General features: G+C 41.2%; 1 protein-coding gene across 1 annotated transcript in view; it reads left to right on the plus strand.

Annotated features, from left to right (window-relative positions):
- znhit6 (zinc finger HIT-type containing 6) overlaps positions 1–17,467 on the plus strand; it is a 44,581-nt gene that overhangs the window by 5,870 nt on the left and 21,244 nt on the right. Inside the window, exons 4-5 of the mRNA XM_080724517.1 lie at positions 63–148; positions 1,632–1,732. Of these exons, the coding sequence (XP_080580643.1) occupies positions 63–148; positions 1,632–1,732 (187 nt within the window). The remainder of the gene's footprint in view (positions 1–62; positions 149–1,631; positions 1,733–17,467) is intronic.

Consider the following 17,467-nt stretch of genomic DNA (forward strand, 5'->3'; position numbering starts at 1 on the left):
GAAAGTGAATCATTATACTTCTACTAATGGTGTTTTTACTTGCTTCTTAATTTCTGCCTTAGACTACAGGTTTCTGGAGGACACCGGGCGGATGGCTGATTCTGCCACCAGAGACGCTCTGGTTCGCAAACCCCGCTTCAACTATCAAGTAAATAATTTTTTAACAGACTCCTATTAAAGGACCATTACCTTTGATTTAGCAACGACAGGGAAGCTTTATGTTGGGGCCAATTGTGGCTACTTGAGATCTCTGATACACAATCTTGATTGTCAGGGGACGGCAGGAGTAGGGGGGTAGTGGGGCGTGGAGCACGCAGGGAGTGTGAATAGATGAGGGATGCGAGTCGCATAGCAAAAAAGTTCAACACAATTAAGTAAGTAACAAGTTACAACAGAGTTAAACTCTGGCAGACTTGAGACGAGCACAAATGCGACCCTAACCCTAACCCTTCACGAGATTGCACAAAAACCTCTATAAATGCACAGAAGGTAGATTCTAGATTCTTATTGTAAATTAGTTCTAATCAGCTTAATATCACTGTAGGAACAAACAGAGATTATCCCTGTAAATGGTTACCTTGATTATTTAAATATCTTAACCACAATAAAATTGCTTGAAATAATTGAAATATCTTTATTTATTTATCTCTCCATGCTTTTATTGCTGCTCTGATAATTGTGTATTTCATTATAATGGCTCGCTGCTATTGCTCCAAACCACAGACATCCACTTGCATAAGATGCATTGCCCCTGTCAGGTTTTACCTGTATTGCTATTTGTAATGCATGTTTTCTCTGCGGTTTTATAGACGCTGTCTTCCTCAGTGGTCACAAATCAATCAACCGTAATGAGTGGGATTTTCAGCAAGAGATAAATGTTTTGGCACATGTCATGCATGCCATGTCTGGGCTTTGGGTTTATTCCAGAACTTTCCAAATCCAATACTCCCTTATTAGATGCATATTACTCTAATTGTCTATAAATCGTCTTTTTACTGTCCCTCCCTACCCGCCAGTCTTAAGTCATTAAGGGGCTACCGCTACAGTATATGAGTGCCAGAAAGGGAAAGCTATCTTTTCCATTCTAGATGAGGACAGTAAGAACATCAGGTATGTAATTGAGCCTGGAACTTGATTTACTGATGCCAGGTGGTTGGTATTTAGACCTAAATATTTTTACAGAAGATGCTGTGCCCCAACCCCCACTGATATTAATTCCCAATGTGAGTCAAAATGTCAATCTTGTTTTGGAAGGATAATAGAACCTCACTATTAAAGGACAGTTTCTGTGAATAGAGTTAATAATATTGTCTGTCTGGTTGTTGGACATTTTCTGTCCTTAGCCCAGTTCAGTCGCACATGAAAAAGGGTCAGGTCTGAGCAAATGGGCAATTAACCGAAAATATATTAAAACTGATATTTAGAACCAATAATCGACTTCATCTTGCTCATATAATTTAATTGAGAAGCAGGTTCTTATATATCAACGAATCTACACTAAATAATTACAGGGACACAAAATAGTTTTTTTGATTGATTTGTTTGATTAAACTTTTTTGATTAAAGTTTTTGATTAAGCTTACCATAAGTTATCTGTACTGTACTATAATCTTCTCTGTCCTCTCCATCAGGCTAAAACGCTGTCAGCCGCCGCGAGGAGAATGAACATCACTCTGAGGTTTCTTCCTGACACCTTCACCAAGAGTAGAGAGAACTCCACCGTCTTTTCAAAGTAAGGACACATACTCCATATTCAGCCTGGCATCCAAATCTAGGAATGTTTCCACCTGGCATTAACATACCTCTCAAATGTCCAAATTTGTCCTGGACATTTCTAGTCCTCACCGTAATTCTAGTCCTCACCGTAATTCTTAATATATTTCTTGGCAAGGATATACAGGATATACATTGTATACAGTATACTCCTGGACTCTTTGGTAGAATCAATCAAAGGAATTCAGGTGTGGAATAAGTCCCATAAGACAACAACCACGGGTTAAGACGAAGGTCTCAAAATCACTTGCCCATTAGGCATAGGCAGGTACAGGTGATCATGTTCTAGTTCTGCTTGCCCAAAGATCATGTTCACGTGTGTGTGTGTGTGTGTGTGTGTGTGTGTGTGTGTGTGTGTGTGTGTGTGTGTGTGTGTGTGTGTGTGTGTGTGTGTGTGTGTGTGTGTGTGTGTGTGTGTGTGTGTGTGTGTGTGTGTGTGTGTGTGTGTGTGTGTGTGTGTGTGTGTGTGTCAGGGTTTCCGCTAGGCATTTTTGGGGCCGGCCACGTTGGCCGGCAGGATTATATTTTACCGGCCAATCAATTAAGTTATCGGCCATATTATAATGAACGTCACATACGTGTTTGAAGATGAGATACTGTATGTGCGTGTGCATGGTGCACCCAAATGATAATTACACCATTTTAAGTTAGCGGTGGGCTCCTCTTTATTACAGATGCAATTGCAATATTTTCCTGAGTTAACAAAATAATAGCCTAACTATGTAGGCATAGATCGCTTGCCAAAAAAGAAGTGAATAGGTTAAAGTGGACGCAACTCAAGCGAACCGTTTGCGTGCTCTGCCACACAGTGGCCTACAAATTAATACGTTAATAGTATATGATTTTGGCTTCACGTCTCATTAAACCTTAATATGCAAACATACAACATTTGTTTTGTTTTGTTAATGTTATGTTATGATGGCGCAAGGAGGAAGGTTGACTTGCCTCTGTTAGTCTGTTGCTTTGACCACCACAGTGGCATCACATCCATGCGATCAGAAAGTCATTTGCGTGCTTGTATAATCCATGTGATTCCACAGAGTTCGGGTCCCTTTTTTATTATCGTCTACTGGGTCCAGCTTGGTCTAGATTACCTCGGAAGAACCCCAGTTCTGTTCGGATCATAACACTAAACCCACGCTGTTTAGCGCTGATTTGGACAAGCTGCTGGAATTGTCAGTGGTGAAACGTGATGTGTGCTTCTCCGTATGGCCGTCCTGCGTATCTAAAATAGCAGACATACAAGCTCACAGCGCCGCACGTTACTGACTTGTTGTGAGCTTGAAGCTCTGATATTTTCAATGCGCCGTAACCATCGTACGACGAATATAGACTGATCTAATGCGCACAGCGCAGCATGAAGCAGCAGCAGCAGCAGCGGTGAGCTCCGCTGTCGTCAGACTCACAGAACATGATACAAATTAAAAATGATGATAGGTTTTAATGGTTGTAGCTTTACTGCTTTAGACAAATAATTATGTGAATAATAAGATTAAATGATAAAATAGCCTAAGAGGCATTTTCCCAGCCGGCCACGGTGGCCGGTGGACTTTATAATTACCGGCCAATTAAACATTTAACCGGCCAATGGCCGGTAAATACCGGCTAACGGAATCTCTGGTGTGTGTGTGTGTGTGTGTGTGTGTGTGTGTGTGTGTGTGTGTGTGTGTGTGTGTGTGTGTGTGTGTGTGTGTGTGTGTGTGTGTGTGTGTGTGTGTGTGTGTGTGTGTGTGTGTGTGTGTGTGTGTGTGTGTGTGTGTGTGTGTAGTTTATTGTACCACTTTTACTAGTGAGGCTCTCGTCACTTCTGCTAGTTTGCATTTTAGTCTTTAAAGCTATACTGAACTTTGGAAGAACCCAGGGCTGTATAGTGTAGCTACAGTGCATGTGGACATTCAATCGTTTATGTACTGATACAGTACATCTCATATCAAACCAAAAAGGGAGTTTGCTACTTCCCAGTACCTAAAAACACACAAAAAGAAAACGACAACAACAGCAACAAAAACTCATTTCACAGGCAACCAGAAAGCAAGCTCCACTTTCCTGAATATTTATTTTTTATTTGCCCAGGGTAGTCAGGCTAACATTAGTGTCAACCACTGGATTTGAACCCACAGTTTGAAAAACCAGATCCTTGTAGTTGATTTATGCTACCTAAAACCTGATCTAGTCTCTGCTATTTACAGAGTAAAATCCTCAGTCTACAAACGGAACAAATGGACCCTTCCAGCATTAAATTAACACTCTGGCTTCACAGTTTACTTTTTGACTTGTTCTACTCTCCTGGACCAAAAGTCAAAGACTGGCCAACAAGTGCCTGGTTGAGGCTTAATGTGGTGAGGGTGTGTCCACACCTGGACTCACATAGGAAGTGGTAGAAACTGTTCTGCATAGACCTACATAAACAAACCAAAAGGATAGCTTTTCATTTATGACAGACGCTGGCTAAGAAGTACTTAAGCACGCTTTCACCACATGCTTTCACCACAAGATCAAATAAGATATAACCAAATGTATTTTGTACACTCTCAGAGTTGCAAAGGATCAAATTAAGAATGTTTTAATTTTATTGTATATCTGAACAAAAAAATCCTTTTGTACACCTACGAAAGGGACAGGACAGGTGCGTCGGAATAATTAGCTTGAATAGTAGAGGAAAGGAGGAGTCGCGCACACTGTCCTCACTTTTGGTCACTTGGACCTTCATCAGGCATAAAGAAACATGTTTATGCCTGATGAAGGTCTGAGTGAAATAAAAAAGGTTTTGCAAGTGAAAACTGTGCGGGACTCCCCATTCCCTCTACTGTATATTTGTTGCATAATGATCATGTATATGCAAAGTGTATTATTACATTTAATTTGAGTAATAACTAACATACACAACCGTTCATGGAACATGATAATTAAAGCAATAGTTTCTCTTAAGGATTGTAAGAGCAAGAGCAGAGCAAGTTATATGATGTAACGTCTTTACACTATTAATCTTGTTAACTGTGTCGGGTGTTAATACTTAACTCAAGCACAGGTAATCCAGCTAAATTCTCCACTGTTTACTATGTCTGTATAATCTCTGCCCATATCTCCCTGATTAGACATGTTTGACTTTGCCACAGGATGGCACTCTTGTTAAGGTTTAACCTCTTATGTGGTTCTGTCTGCTGGCTCCACTATTTCTCCTAAGGGTCTCCAGAGGTTATCTGTTCTATGCATGATGATGAAGAGTCTTGCTAAAATAGTGGACATGCATCTGTTAGACGACTGATAGACTATTAGCCTGAGGCAAGGCAACCAAGGCCATCTATGGCGTTAGCATGCTAGTCTGATAGATTGCGGTGAGCTGCATTTTGTCCTGGTCACTGAGCACATTCATGATTAGCTGCTAATATCACAGTTTGCAACGTATTTCAAAACAGTTGTTTAGTAATAGTGGCAGGGGCTCTCCAGACAAGTTCATAGTGGTCTTTTCTTTTATACCTGGTTGTGCTCACTGTCTTTCTCACATTTATTTTGTAACACGTATTGTACTTTTCATGAAAGGTCAATCATGATACATAAGATGATGTCCCTTTTATGCCCATATATTTTATGCCCATATATAGACGACAATTTGATGTCAGAACATGCCCATATATGAGCATTCCCAGATCACACTTGCAAATTAATTACGTCCTAGTCCGTTTTATGCCCATATATGGAGATCCCTGTCCCGATCAAGGGCATATCTGGGAATGCCCATATTTGGTAATGCATGTTCCGACATCACATTGTTGACTATCATGCAGGAATCTCCATATGGTTAACGTCCGATATACGTATATTATATCACTGGCCAGATGGTCAGGAATTGTCAGGGCGAGGTCGCATGTCGCCCTGAGGCGTCTTAATAGTAGTAACTGCGACCTGATGCTCGCAATTATGAATAAGCTACTTACTTTTGCTTCTTGTGTGTGCCCATGTACAGGATGCAAACTGTATGTAAGATTGGGTATTTGTCAAGGATAGGAGTGATTGTTCCTTTTTACAACTAGCAGTGTAATGCTCATTTTGTTTTTCCATCTGACCATTGGCAGTTATTAGATTTAAACATTAATTAACAAGCCTTTGATGTGCATGCTCTGTGACAGGCAGCAGGCTAAATAAACTGCACTGTCTGAAGACGTGACCTTTATTCTGTCTGTGGGATGAATGCTTCATTTACCAAACAATTTAACTCATTCGTAGTTTACGGCCGAGGAGCCCGAAGATTTTTCTATGTTTTTCACTGCTGGCTCCTCCTACCTGTTAACGCGGGCGCTCATCCAATTCCCATCGTGCGCGATCGGACATTGCTTTTTGAAAATTGATCAATCCGTTCTCCATCTGTAAGCCGTGGTGTTTATACAGAAAGCTAACGGGCCAAAATAGAGGACGGACCATCCGCTTCCGGTTTAGGGTCTCAATGTTAACACCTTGACGTCCGAAATAGAATGGTGGTTGGTAGATTAGCCGTGACATTTCTATTATTGTATTGTGATCTGAGACATAATATTATGTTTATAAACATGACCCCGCAGCCCCTCCATCTTGAACAGCGCCGCTGTTTTTTCTTTTTTTTTTCCCCCAGGCCAGTAACTCACCATGATTTTCTCGATTTCCGTTGGGATAGAATGGGGGTTTTGGCCGATCGTCGATGTCCCCGTGCGTTTCGCGTGCGCGATCCTTTCACGTAAATGTCCCCGCAAATAGTCCATGTGTGACTGAAGAACAGAACTGAAAAGTTTCGCTAGCATAGCCCCAAGCATGGCTGCTGTAGGAGCTCGAGTGTGCAGACAGCAAACGGATGGCTGGGAGTAGCCTTGGAGAAGGAGAGGCGCTGACGTCACCTCTGCTTCATGCACGGTCTGCATGAGCTATCAGTGCACGAGTGGTGACTAGGGAAGGTTAGACGATCGCCGATTTTCGGATCAAACGCTTTTATTCCGGTTTTAAAGACAAAGTCCGGGAATGTACGACGTGGCTGAGAGTCCCTGGGGGGATGTGCGATATAGTACGGTTTTAACATTAAGGGGCTCCCCTTGGCTTAGAAGGTGTTAAGTGGTCCGCTCAATAATGTGTCCGTGTAGAAACCGATCACGGAGCATTAGTTCCGGCCTATTTTAGTTCCGCTTCGATACAAATTTTTTTTTTAATTAAGTTTATTAAATCTTCGGGTTCCTCGGGCATGGCAGGGAAGGGGGTACAAAGGGGTATTTTTTGGGCAGCATATGAGTTAAGGTATAAGCCTCGTAAATCATCCTGCTGCATTTAACTATTTTGTAGTCAGGCCTTAATAGTTCTGAATTTAAAGGGATATTACACTTTCAAAAACACTTTTTGTCATTGTATGGTCTAATCAGGCTTGTATGAACACCCTGAACAGTTTTTAGTTTTCTTCATTCAGTATTTAGATATTTGATGTAAAAGTTACCAGGCCCGACACGCCCATGCCCTCTCCCCACACACACTCATTGTAACTTCAAACTCCATTTTAACCATGATAGATTCATTAAAAATACCCATTATTTTTTTCTGCTGACTCATAATACCCTCCTAATACGTGAGCAGGCCGTGTTTTTTCCATAACGTTTTTCATGTCTTTTTTATATATTTTTATTGTATTTAATTTTTTCCATTTTCACAAAGAATTATTAAAAATACATGAAAAACGTTATGGAAAAAACACGGCCTGCTCACGTATTAGGAGGGTAGTTTGAGTCACCAGAAAAAATAATGGGTATTTTTAATGAATCTATCATGGTTAAAATGGAGTTTGAAGTTACAATGAGTGTGTGTGGGGAGAGGACCTGAGCCTGGAGGGCCAGATAACTTTTACATCAAATATCTAAATACTGAATGAAGAAAACTAAAAACTGTTCAGGGTGTTCATACAAGCCTGATTAGACCATACAATGACAAAAAGCTTTTTGAAAGTGTAATATCCCTTTAACTGTACTTTGTTAACGTTACAGAGAGACAATTTTTTGGACAGCAGTCTGTGTGCCCTCAGTCTCAAGTCATGAATACCCTACTGTACGTCTATGTCTGTCTGTAGTTCATGTATCCCGTGGACCCTCTAACTGACCGACTTCAAACGTGGCGTGCACGTCGCCGATGACCCAATGGAGTCCTGGCGTTGAGTCAGTCGGATGGGCGATTGTCCTGAACCACTGATCTGACCGACCTGGCCATATACTGTACTGTATAGGTATAATGGAGATCCGGTTGTCCAGAACTGCAGATCCGATCACTATGCCCATAAATGGTCATGTGCATATACTGTATGGGACTATATGCCCATAAATGGTCATGTGCATATACTGTATGGGACTATATATGGGTCATAGACTGGTCTGGACTCCATAGTTGGGCATGCCTGACTCGGAACTCCATATAATATATGGATTTCCGAGTATTTATACACACATTATGTGTATAAAAGGGACACAGACAGATGGAGGGTTACAACGGTTACTCTGGCAATGGTTGCAGTGGGTATTGCATAACTGGAATGGCACGCGTTATCCAAATGGCCATCATTCCCCATGGACCCCCCCCCCCCCCCCCCCCCCCCCCAAGCTCTTCCTTTGGACGTGTTGTCATGTTGCCCTAGCAACTACTATCCACTCTCAATGATGAGGCTTCCCCAAATATTTGAGCAGTGCTAACCACTCCGGGGAATTCTCGCTCTTTCGATGTGTCATTCTTTCAACAACCAGCGTCGGGCAGGTTAGCTTCACGGTTACTGAGGTTAGGGTTTGAGTTAGGTTTAGGCATAGAGGTTAACATTCACCCACGTCGGCAGGTTAGCTACTCACCAGGTTAACATTCACCCGTGTCGTAAGAATGGATCGTCGAACAGATGCTATGTTGCAATATCGACACGCTCCCAACCACTCCTACGTCTGGCTTTGGATGTGCCTATGTCCGAGACTAACGTCACATGAGACTAATGGCATAGAAAGTACGCAGAGAGACCAACATCACCAATGTTGATGTCACGGACAGAACGGCCCATACAAGGAGATATGCATGTGTCGTGTTTGATACCATGTGAAGTGTCGGTGTGCACCGCTCACTTCATACTGCTGCGATTTTTTTTCCTCCCATTCCCAAGTTCTCTTTCCTTTTCTATTTTCTGCAGTTTACTTTTTCAGTAGCACTGGTGGCCTTGCCCTGTCATGTTTGACACATGTTTTCCTGCTGGGACAACCTTCTGTCACTCATTTCCCAATTCCACTGGAGACAGAGTCCCAGCGCTCTCCCCCTCAGTGGAAGAATAAACATTTATCCTTGCACTTTACTAGTAAAAGGCTGAGAAATGGTTACCGAATTGCATATTGAAGCTGCAAGCTGTGAAATGTCATGGGACAACACTGGATGCCAATCAGAACTGCCACTGAATGAAATCTTTGTAGTTACCCATGCTATTTTTTTTTAATTTTCCACTTTGACATGTCTGTCTTTGTCTGGTGTTTTGTAGGCAGCGACTTAAAATGCATCTTGGATGAGGCAAGTTTATGTAAGGTTGGAGAGCCCCCCCCAACTTGACAAAAAACACAATAAACAAACAAATCTAAGATAATCCCAAATCTGCAGATGGAGAGCATTAAGGCCTATACTGTCCTGTATATCTTTCTATGAGATGGCGCCATTACATAATTTAGCTCAGAGACGAGACATTTTTGTTGATTTTCAAGACGTGGTAATATTATGTACTAAAACATGACTGTGTGTATTCCCTTGATTGCGCCAGGTCCACCTAGACACACAAAGAATCTTTATGCTTTTGCAGTTTTAGGTTTCCATAGGGGACACTTCAGCCAGCTGTGAGACTGTATCTCTCTTGTTTAGTCTGCTGGTTCCCACTGTACTTTTAAGTAAGTCTCACTGTGGATGGCTTCCAACCTCCCATACAAGTGTCCAGTTCACAGAACAGCAAGTGCATGCATGGAAGAGATGATGGAACTAAGCTATACAATAAATGGCTGTTGGGGGAAGGGTTAGATAGAGAATGGGTTTCAGAATGTACCAAGTACATTATATAAAGCAGATGTGTAGCAGTGTGACTGCAGCTGGTTAGCGACATATCCATGCTACGCAGTACACACTTACAGTGCCAAGGAGAGATCATTATTGGCAGGCGGTTGACGAGGAGGTTTTCATGGCTAGCTGTGGTGTGTTTTCTCATCCCACCTCTCCCTAGAGACTAATTTCAAACAGCAAGGAGATTGACAAGAAATTACAGGCCTGTGTTGGCTTTCCAGCCAACCCTTGGAGGGCAGCTATGTGAAGGCTTGGCAGAGCATTGGCAGTAGTTGTGTCATGGAATCGTCTTTTCGGTGGCCTCAGAGTGCCATGACACGGCACTTTTCCCCTTTTGGGGACACGGTGCAGAGGTGGCTGATGCTTACAAGTTCTGTAATTGCTTGAAAGAATTGAAAATAAGACTTAACATTTTGTGACAGGCTTAACTGGAGCCATCTTCACCTGCTTAAAGGTAACACCCCCGAATTTCTCAGACTTTTGTATGTATTTTGTGAACATTGAAATGTGGGGCGGATGTGACTCAGGAGGTAGAGTGGACATTTGGGAACTACAATGTTTTCTAGTTCAATTCCTGTCTCTTTCTTGGCTTTGTTGAAGTGTCCTTGAGCAAGACACTGAACACCTAAACTTCTCCTAATGAGGGTGTTGCCATGCATCAACCATGCGTGTTTGGGTGAATGTAACGCTCATTGTAAAGTGCTTTCAATAATGCCACTGAAGGCCTCAAAGTGGAAAAGTGCCCTGTCAGGCCACGGAAAAGATGATTTCATGACACAACTACTGCCAATGCTCTGCCAAGAAATGCAGGCTATTTACCATTTCATCATGTGGAAATAAGAGGGTGGGGTGGGTTTCACCCCCAGAGGATGAAAAGATCGGTCGAAAAAAAGTGTGGGAAAGAAAATGCTGAATGCACCTCTCTCAACACTGAGCCAACGGACAGCTACTATGGTGCTAAAAATGGCATATGGCTTGATGTGCTTTTCAACAAGAAGTAATGTGCATGCTTAAATCATTGGAGAAACTATGAAAATAACTACTGCACCACAGGGTGCAATAGGGCATGGGCACAAGGCGAAACAATCTAATACAATTTTGGTGTATCATATTGTTGGTATTTGTTAATTAAAACAATAAACACTGCGTGCTTGCATTAAGCAGCAGCGCAGTGCACACAGACACGGCCATATCATTTTGCTACTAATGATGATGACTAATGATCAATATAATTAAGCAATATTACACGAGAGAGTGTGCATTATCGTGGTTATTTGCATGCCAGCCTTGCTGCAGGAACGATCCAAAGGCGAGTTCTGTAGGCATGGCTGAAGTCCAACACAGTAAATTGTGATTCAGTCTTTTTTATGTCAGAGGTAGAAGGAGGACATGACATGTCAAATCTTTAATGGAATATAACTGCAAAAGGATTCTAATGTAAAACCCACCTATGATAATGCTAATGGTAAGAAACCCAGTCTAGGATCTGCAATGTTCAGAAATGTCATTTCCCAAACTCTTTTTCTACTAAAGAAGCCTTATGCCACATCTGCCTGTAATGTTTCTCTCCCATGAGCCTCTCTGATTCCTCAATCCTCAGCTTCTGAGTCTTTACAACATTGTGGCATTAGATGTTGGATTAGTGTCTTGCATCTAAGAAAGTCCTTTAATGTCTATTCAGAGATCTTTAATGACAGATTCTTACCACCCACATGTTGGCATCTGCCACCTCACGCTTGCATGTAGATGCAGAGGATACATGGTGACAAGAAGGCCTGGTGGTACACCATTTATGTATCTGTTCTCTCCTAAATCCACCCAGATGGAGCTCTGCTCTGCCCGACTTATCGTCAAGCTCTCCACTCTTTGGCGTTAAGGCCACCATTCCAAGCTGCTTATTTAGTTAGCACAGCTAGTTCCTGTTTACAAATTCATCCTCCAAGGCGGCATGTCTGCTCCCAACCTTCCCAACAACTGAATCCAGTTGTTTACTCAACGTCAGCCTTCTTTTGTCTTTTACTTAAACTCGGTGAAGGAGCGCAGGTCACGTACTGATACGGCAATGATATGCATTGTGGCTGCAAATGTCACCCTTGAGCAACCCTCAGAGGTTTGAAGTCAGATGTTTAGGAGACTTAAAAGGAGTGCCAGTTCTGAACTAGACACCTCTGTGTTTTAAAAGAGCTTCCCAGGGATAAGGCTTATGGGGTCAATGATGAGGACCACTTGTCCTTATAATCCTTAAGAAGTTAAAAGGAAAACTTTGATCTCGAATCAGCACTCGCACATCATGATGGTTTGTGAGCGTAGCTCAAGGTCTTGACATACTTTGAGGGCCTTGATTTGCCTTGCTGAAATATCTGATTGTGGTTACAATATCTTTCCATTTTACATAATTCCTCCATTGATACTTTGTTTTCTGTTGTTTAAAGATATTTAATTATTTGGTAGGTTGATACGTCATTGGCTCTTGTTTTTAGCTGGTCAGCAGGACCAGCTCTTTAAACAGATTACATTGTCCTGAGACATTCAGGGGACCTAGGGGACCTATTTGCCGATTGGCTGTCCATGTCACATGGTCACCGAGCTCATGATTGGGAGCCAGACCTGTACTGCTGTAATGAAATATTTTGTCCAGCAGGGAGCACCATTCCTTCACACTGAGCCGGTGCCTGTGGCCAGCCTGCTTGTGATAAATGAAACAGAAGAAAAGAGAGGTCTATACTTGAGTAAAAGTACAAAAGTATTGGCATCAAAGTACAAAATGTTTGTATGATTGCTTGTAGATCGGTTATCATTCTTTGATTTTCACAAGTCATTGTTGACATCATCATCCATTTAAGCTTTATAATTAGCTTCATACTAACATTAACATTATTTTTCTTTCAATTCTAAACGTAGAGATTAGGTTATGAAAGGAAGGTGATTAGGTGATGAAAACTAGCAAAACTATAGCAGCCATTCACTTTAATCAACGCGATGCATCCAATGTAATTGTGATGAGGATGTCAAACAAACGTTAATCACGTCGTATTTAATTATACTTCATCTGTTACAGATGATTGTCCAAATAAACCGTACGTTATTTAAACTGTGAGCCATTTATAGACAATATGCAGTGTTGCCCTGGGCATCGTTGTAGGCTGTAGTAGGTGATGTGTCACACCATCTGCATACCATCTGCATTAACATATGAACTGAACGAGTATGCAAGTTGTCAATGATTTAACTCTATGACCATGATATGGGCTTTGGTGTGAAGTCATGAAAATATCGTACCCTACACAATTTACAAAAGCAACACAAAGTACATTCATTGATGAGCTGCTTCTTCCTGTCATCTGATCAGTGTCCACACAGTAGATTAATTCGAGTTGCATTTTAATATCAAATGAAACAGAGCAAAAACGATGTGCTGAATGAACCAATGCGAGTCTTTGAGAATTACAGTTAGTATCTTCACCAATAATGAGCACATTTCTAGAGACACGGTAACACATTCATTGTACTAAATGACAAGAAAGCATATATTTAGAACGATATGTAGCAGTGAAATACCACAAGATTTTGGAAAATGCCTACAATCAATACACTTATTTGAACACCTTGGTTACATTAAGTTCTGCATAATGCGTACTTTCTGCTTTTGGTACATTTTAATACAAATACTTTTTATACTTGTACTCAAGTATCCTACATTTTGAATACAAGACTTCCACTGACATTGCAGTATTGCATGATACTTAAGTAAAGAATGCGAGTACTTTTCCCACTACTGCCTAATAAGCATGCTAGTTTTAGTACAATCAGACATCACAGATAGATTTATAGAGTAATAGGCTCTAAGGCAACTGCAAACTTAGCAGGAGTCCTCCAGGCTATGGGGGAAAGTAGCTGTTGGAAAAAGTACTCAAATGTTTTACACTTGTTTTTTTAAAAGTATCTTAAAAGTATCAATACTGCACTGTAGATGTACTCAGTTATAAGTAAAAGTCACACACACACACACACACACACACACACACACACACACACACACACACACACACACACACACACACACACACATACACGGGGGGGGGGGGGAGTGACAAAATTCATAGATCTAGAACACAGACTTCATAGATATAGAACACAGAATATGTACAGTACAGTACAGTGAGGTACAGTATACAGTACAGTAAGGTAATACGCAGTTATTACTGTTGTTTGAGCACGCCCGAGTTTTTTCAAAACTTTTTTTTTCCAAAAAACTTTTTTTTCCAAAACTTTTTTTTTTTTTCAAAAAACATTTTTTTTTTTTTTTTTCAAAAAACTTTTTTTTTTCCATCTGACCAGCTTATATATTGACTGTGTCAATTCTTGTTCTTACAAACTATAGGCCTACCTCAAGGGCTTCCAGTTGTCATAACAAATTAAGTCCAGCTTTTTTAGCTATTTTTGCAAACTACAGTAAATATTATAGCAGGGTAATACAGTTAGTCAGAAGGCGATGGTGGCCATTATAATGCCAATTTGGAGTGGTGGAAACATCAGTCACTTGGGAAGTGAGGAGAGATGACCCCAGTATTCACCGCTGGCTTCTGGAAATGGTTTTAAACGCCAATGTTTTTCCCAGGGCTCTGAGGTTTCAGAATCTTTGAGTTGCTTTCCTCTCTTGGAATGGGGCAAAATAAACAGAATTTGAATCTAGAGCACACAATATTACTTCCAGAGTCTCAAAGCCGCTGTTCATAAGTTGTCTTCAATGTCTTGGCTACCCTGAACAATTCAGAAATCTGGACTACATTCCCCTTCTTAAGAAGTTTTTAATCCTAGTAACGAGCAGAAATATTTGCAATGTTTGTTATTCCGTTGCACAGTAGCTATGAGAAAACACAAGTGTTTTCCCACTGTTTTTCTACTCTGTTTTGGCCCCCTACTATAGATAGGTCTAACTCTTGATCACATGGCCAACAAGTAGAAAAGAGCACTCCACAAAGTGCATATCTCCGCCAGGCTGGGTGGCCTACCCAGAGCATTGGTGTGTCCATTGTGTTGGCCTGAGGTGGCACGGACCACACTCAGGAATCTCGTTTGTTGGATGCAGTCATTGCAAAATGTGATGGTGGTGGCTTCTTTGGTACTCTGTACCAGAGTATTCAACACGCATCTATGTGTATCAAAACAAGGTTATAATCATGCTTAACCGTGGTATGAATTAACATTAATTTGCATGCATTTCAAAAGACAAAAATGTATATATATATCACCGCACTCTATGAAAGTGACACCAGAGAATTCAGATATTGGAGCAGATTTGAGGATACAGTATTTATGAATTCACCCAAATACTTGTATGTTGTCCACCAGTTGTGTTGCCTTTAGTAGTTGTATTCGTATTTTAATTAAGGCATAGGTGCATAAGTGTGTCTGTGTGTGCACACTCATACTTCATTCCACCTCTGCATAAGTCACTGTCAGTGCCATCCCAGTCAAAAACATTTGGACACGCCACTGATCCAGGGCTGTGTAAGTTGTGTGTTGCATCCGTCTGATATCACAATCAGCATTTATTGTCACATCACAGATGTACTGGTGTGGGTGAAATTCCTGTTTATACAAGCTCCATCATTTGTAGTTTTCATGAAAGGGAGTAAGAATGGAGATGGAAAGAAGTGCGAGGAAAACGGGACAGGAAACGGGTCAGATAATCGCATTGTTCCTAGTAGAGTAAAGTTAATAATGTACATACACGCACCTGCAGCCATATATCCCAGATATTCACCAGAATGACAATAGTATGAGAACCGGTATGAAGAGGCAGCATATACTGTATGTTAATAGGTATGTACATTATAAAAAGCTGCATATAAGTATCAGGTATGTATGTACCCATGGATGGATGGATGGATGGATGGATGGATGATTTTATTTTGTTATTGAACACAAGTGTACAACGAAATTATGTTGATGGCAGGCTTGGCAGCCAATCCAATGCAAAAAGAACACTAGAATGCAGAGATGTTAGTGGGTACTATATATATAGTGGGTACTATATATATAAAAATATATATATATATTATAGAGATATAACATGTGTTCTTGTGCAAATAGACTTACAGGCAGCTCAGACGATATGTCAAGTGGTATTTTGGCATTTTTGTCAAATAAGACAGAGTCTCCGTTGGAAGCCAAATTATAGCCAATCAGTGTGGAAAATAAAATCGCACCTGTGTGATGGTATCAAACACGACACACATGCATATCTCCTTGTATGAGCCGTTCTGTCTGTGATGCACCCAGACACGCACGTGCCCCCGTTAAAAAAGTAATCGCGGCAGGCAACCGCAAAAGTCACAGTTTTTTCTTAGCAGTAAATGAGTTGTTAAAGACCTTCATGTAAATTATGTGAAGTCCACAAGATGGTCACATATTTCGTCAGGTCACCAATTTCACCGTAACGCCGCCATGCTGGAGGACAGATGACGGAGGAGGCGAGGAGGCAGAAATTTGAGTACTGGAATTCTGCTGAAGTGATGGACTGATTAAGAGAAGACGGATAAGACCTTTATTGAGGTCCTGCAAGGGAAATTCAGTCACCAAACACAGCACAGCAGTCAAGATACACTGTAGTACTATATATGCATGGTAAAGACATCATACAAAAAAGCAGTATCATCAATATTATAACAACATGTATAGTATACACCCTCAACAAAGCTTGCATTATGCAGAACAAAAAATAATAAGAATACCCTCAGATCCTTACCGTAATGAGCTCTTGTTGTTACTTCAAAGCTAATTAGACTATTGCCAGACAAAGGCTTGGTGTGGAAGAGACCATAACACTCTTGCGATGCTTGACCAATCAGTGTTTCGTTTTTTATTTGTGGTTTTATTTTGGCTGCTGGTGCCACCCCGATATTCCCTGAACCAATGTGAGCCGGGACCTCTTTTTTTTGGGGGGGGGGGGGGGGGTACTGTGGCCCAAGATTAAAACCAAAGTTGGTATTTAGTTTCTGTCAAAAAGAAGGTAGTTCTTGAGAAAGTGACCGGGGTTTTGGGAAATGTTCCTGCGGTCCAAGAGGGGCTTATGAAAACAGGAATCATAACTGACATGAGATTCAGTCTCTATTTAACCAGGCTGACTCAGTGCACATTCTTGTTTTTAAATGGCTTAAACTGAAGGCTTATTTTCCTCATACACAAAATTACATATAAGAGCTACAGAGTTTTTTTTTTTTTGCTTTGCTTCCGTCCTGCATGCTCAAGAGCCATGGAGCCATCGTTTTCTTATTTAAAAAAGAATAATAATAATCTCCTTTTCCACACAAATCTAGAAATCCAAACTGGTTTTCGTCCTCTTCTGTCAGTGCCAGTGGTTCTATGTGGTGATCATTGATACGTGTCCCTCCTTTTTTTTTATTCCTGACTGTAAATGATGGCACGTTTCCCAGGTATGCACCCTGACCTTGCCTGAAGTGCTTCCACGCGTCTGTTGGCCAAGCCCTTTTTCCATTGGAAGACATAGTTTCCATTTGCTGTAAAGGCTGAACAATGCCCTCACACCTGGCGTTCCACCCTCCTTTGACTACCCTCCCTCTCCACTTTCACACATACTGTATCGACAGAAATGCTTGAGCGGGCG

This window comes from Nannobrachium achirus, assembly GCF_963921795.1.
Source record: "Nannobrachium achirus genome assembly, chromosome: 1".
NCBI lineage: Eukaryota > Metazoa > Chordata > Actinopteri > Myctophiformes > Myctophidae > Nannobrachium > Nannobrachium achirus.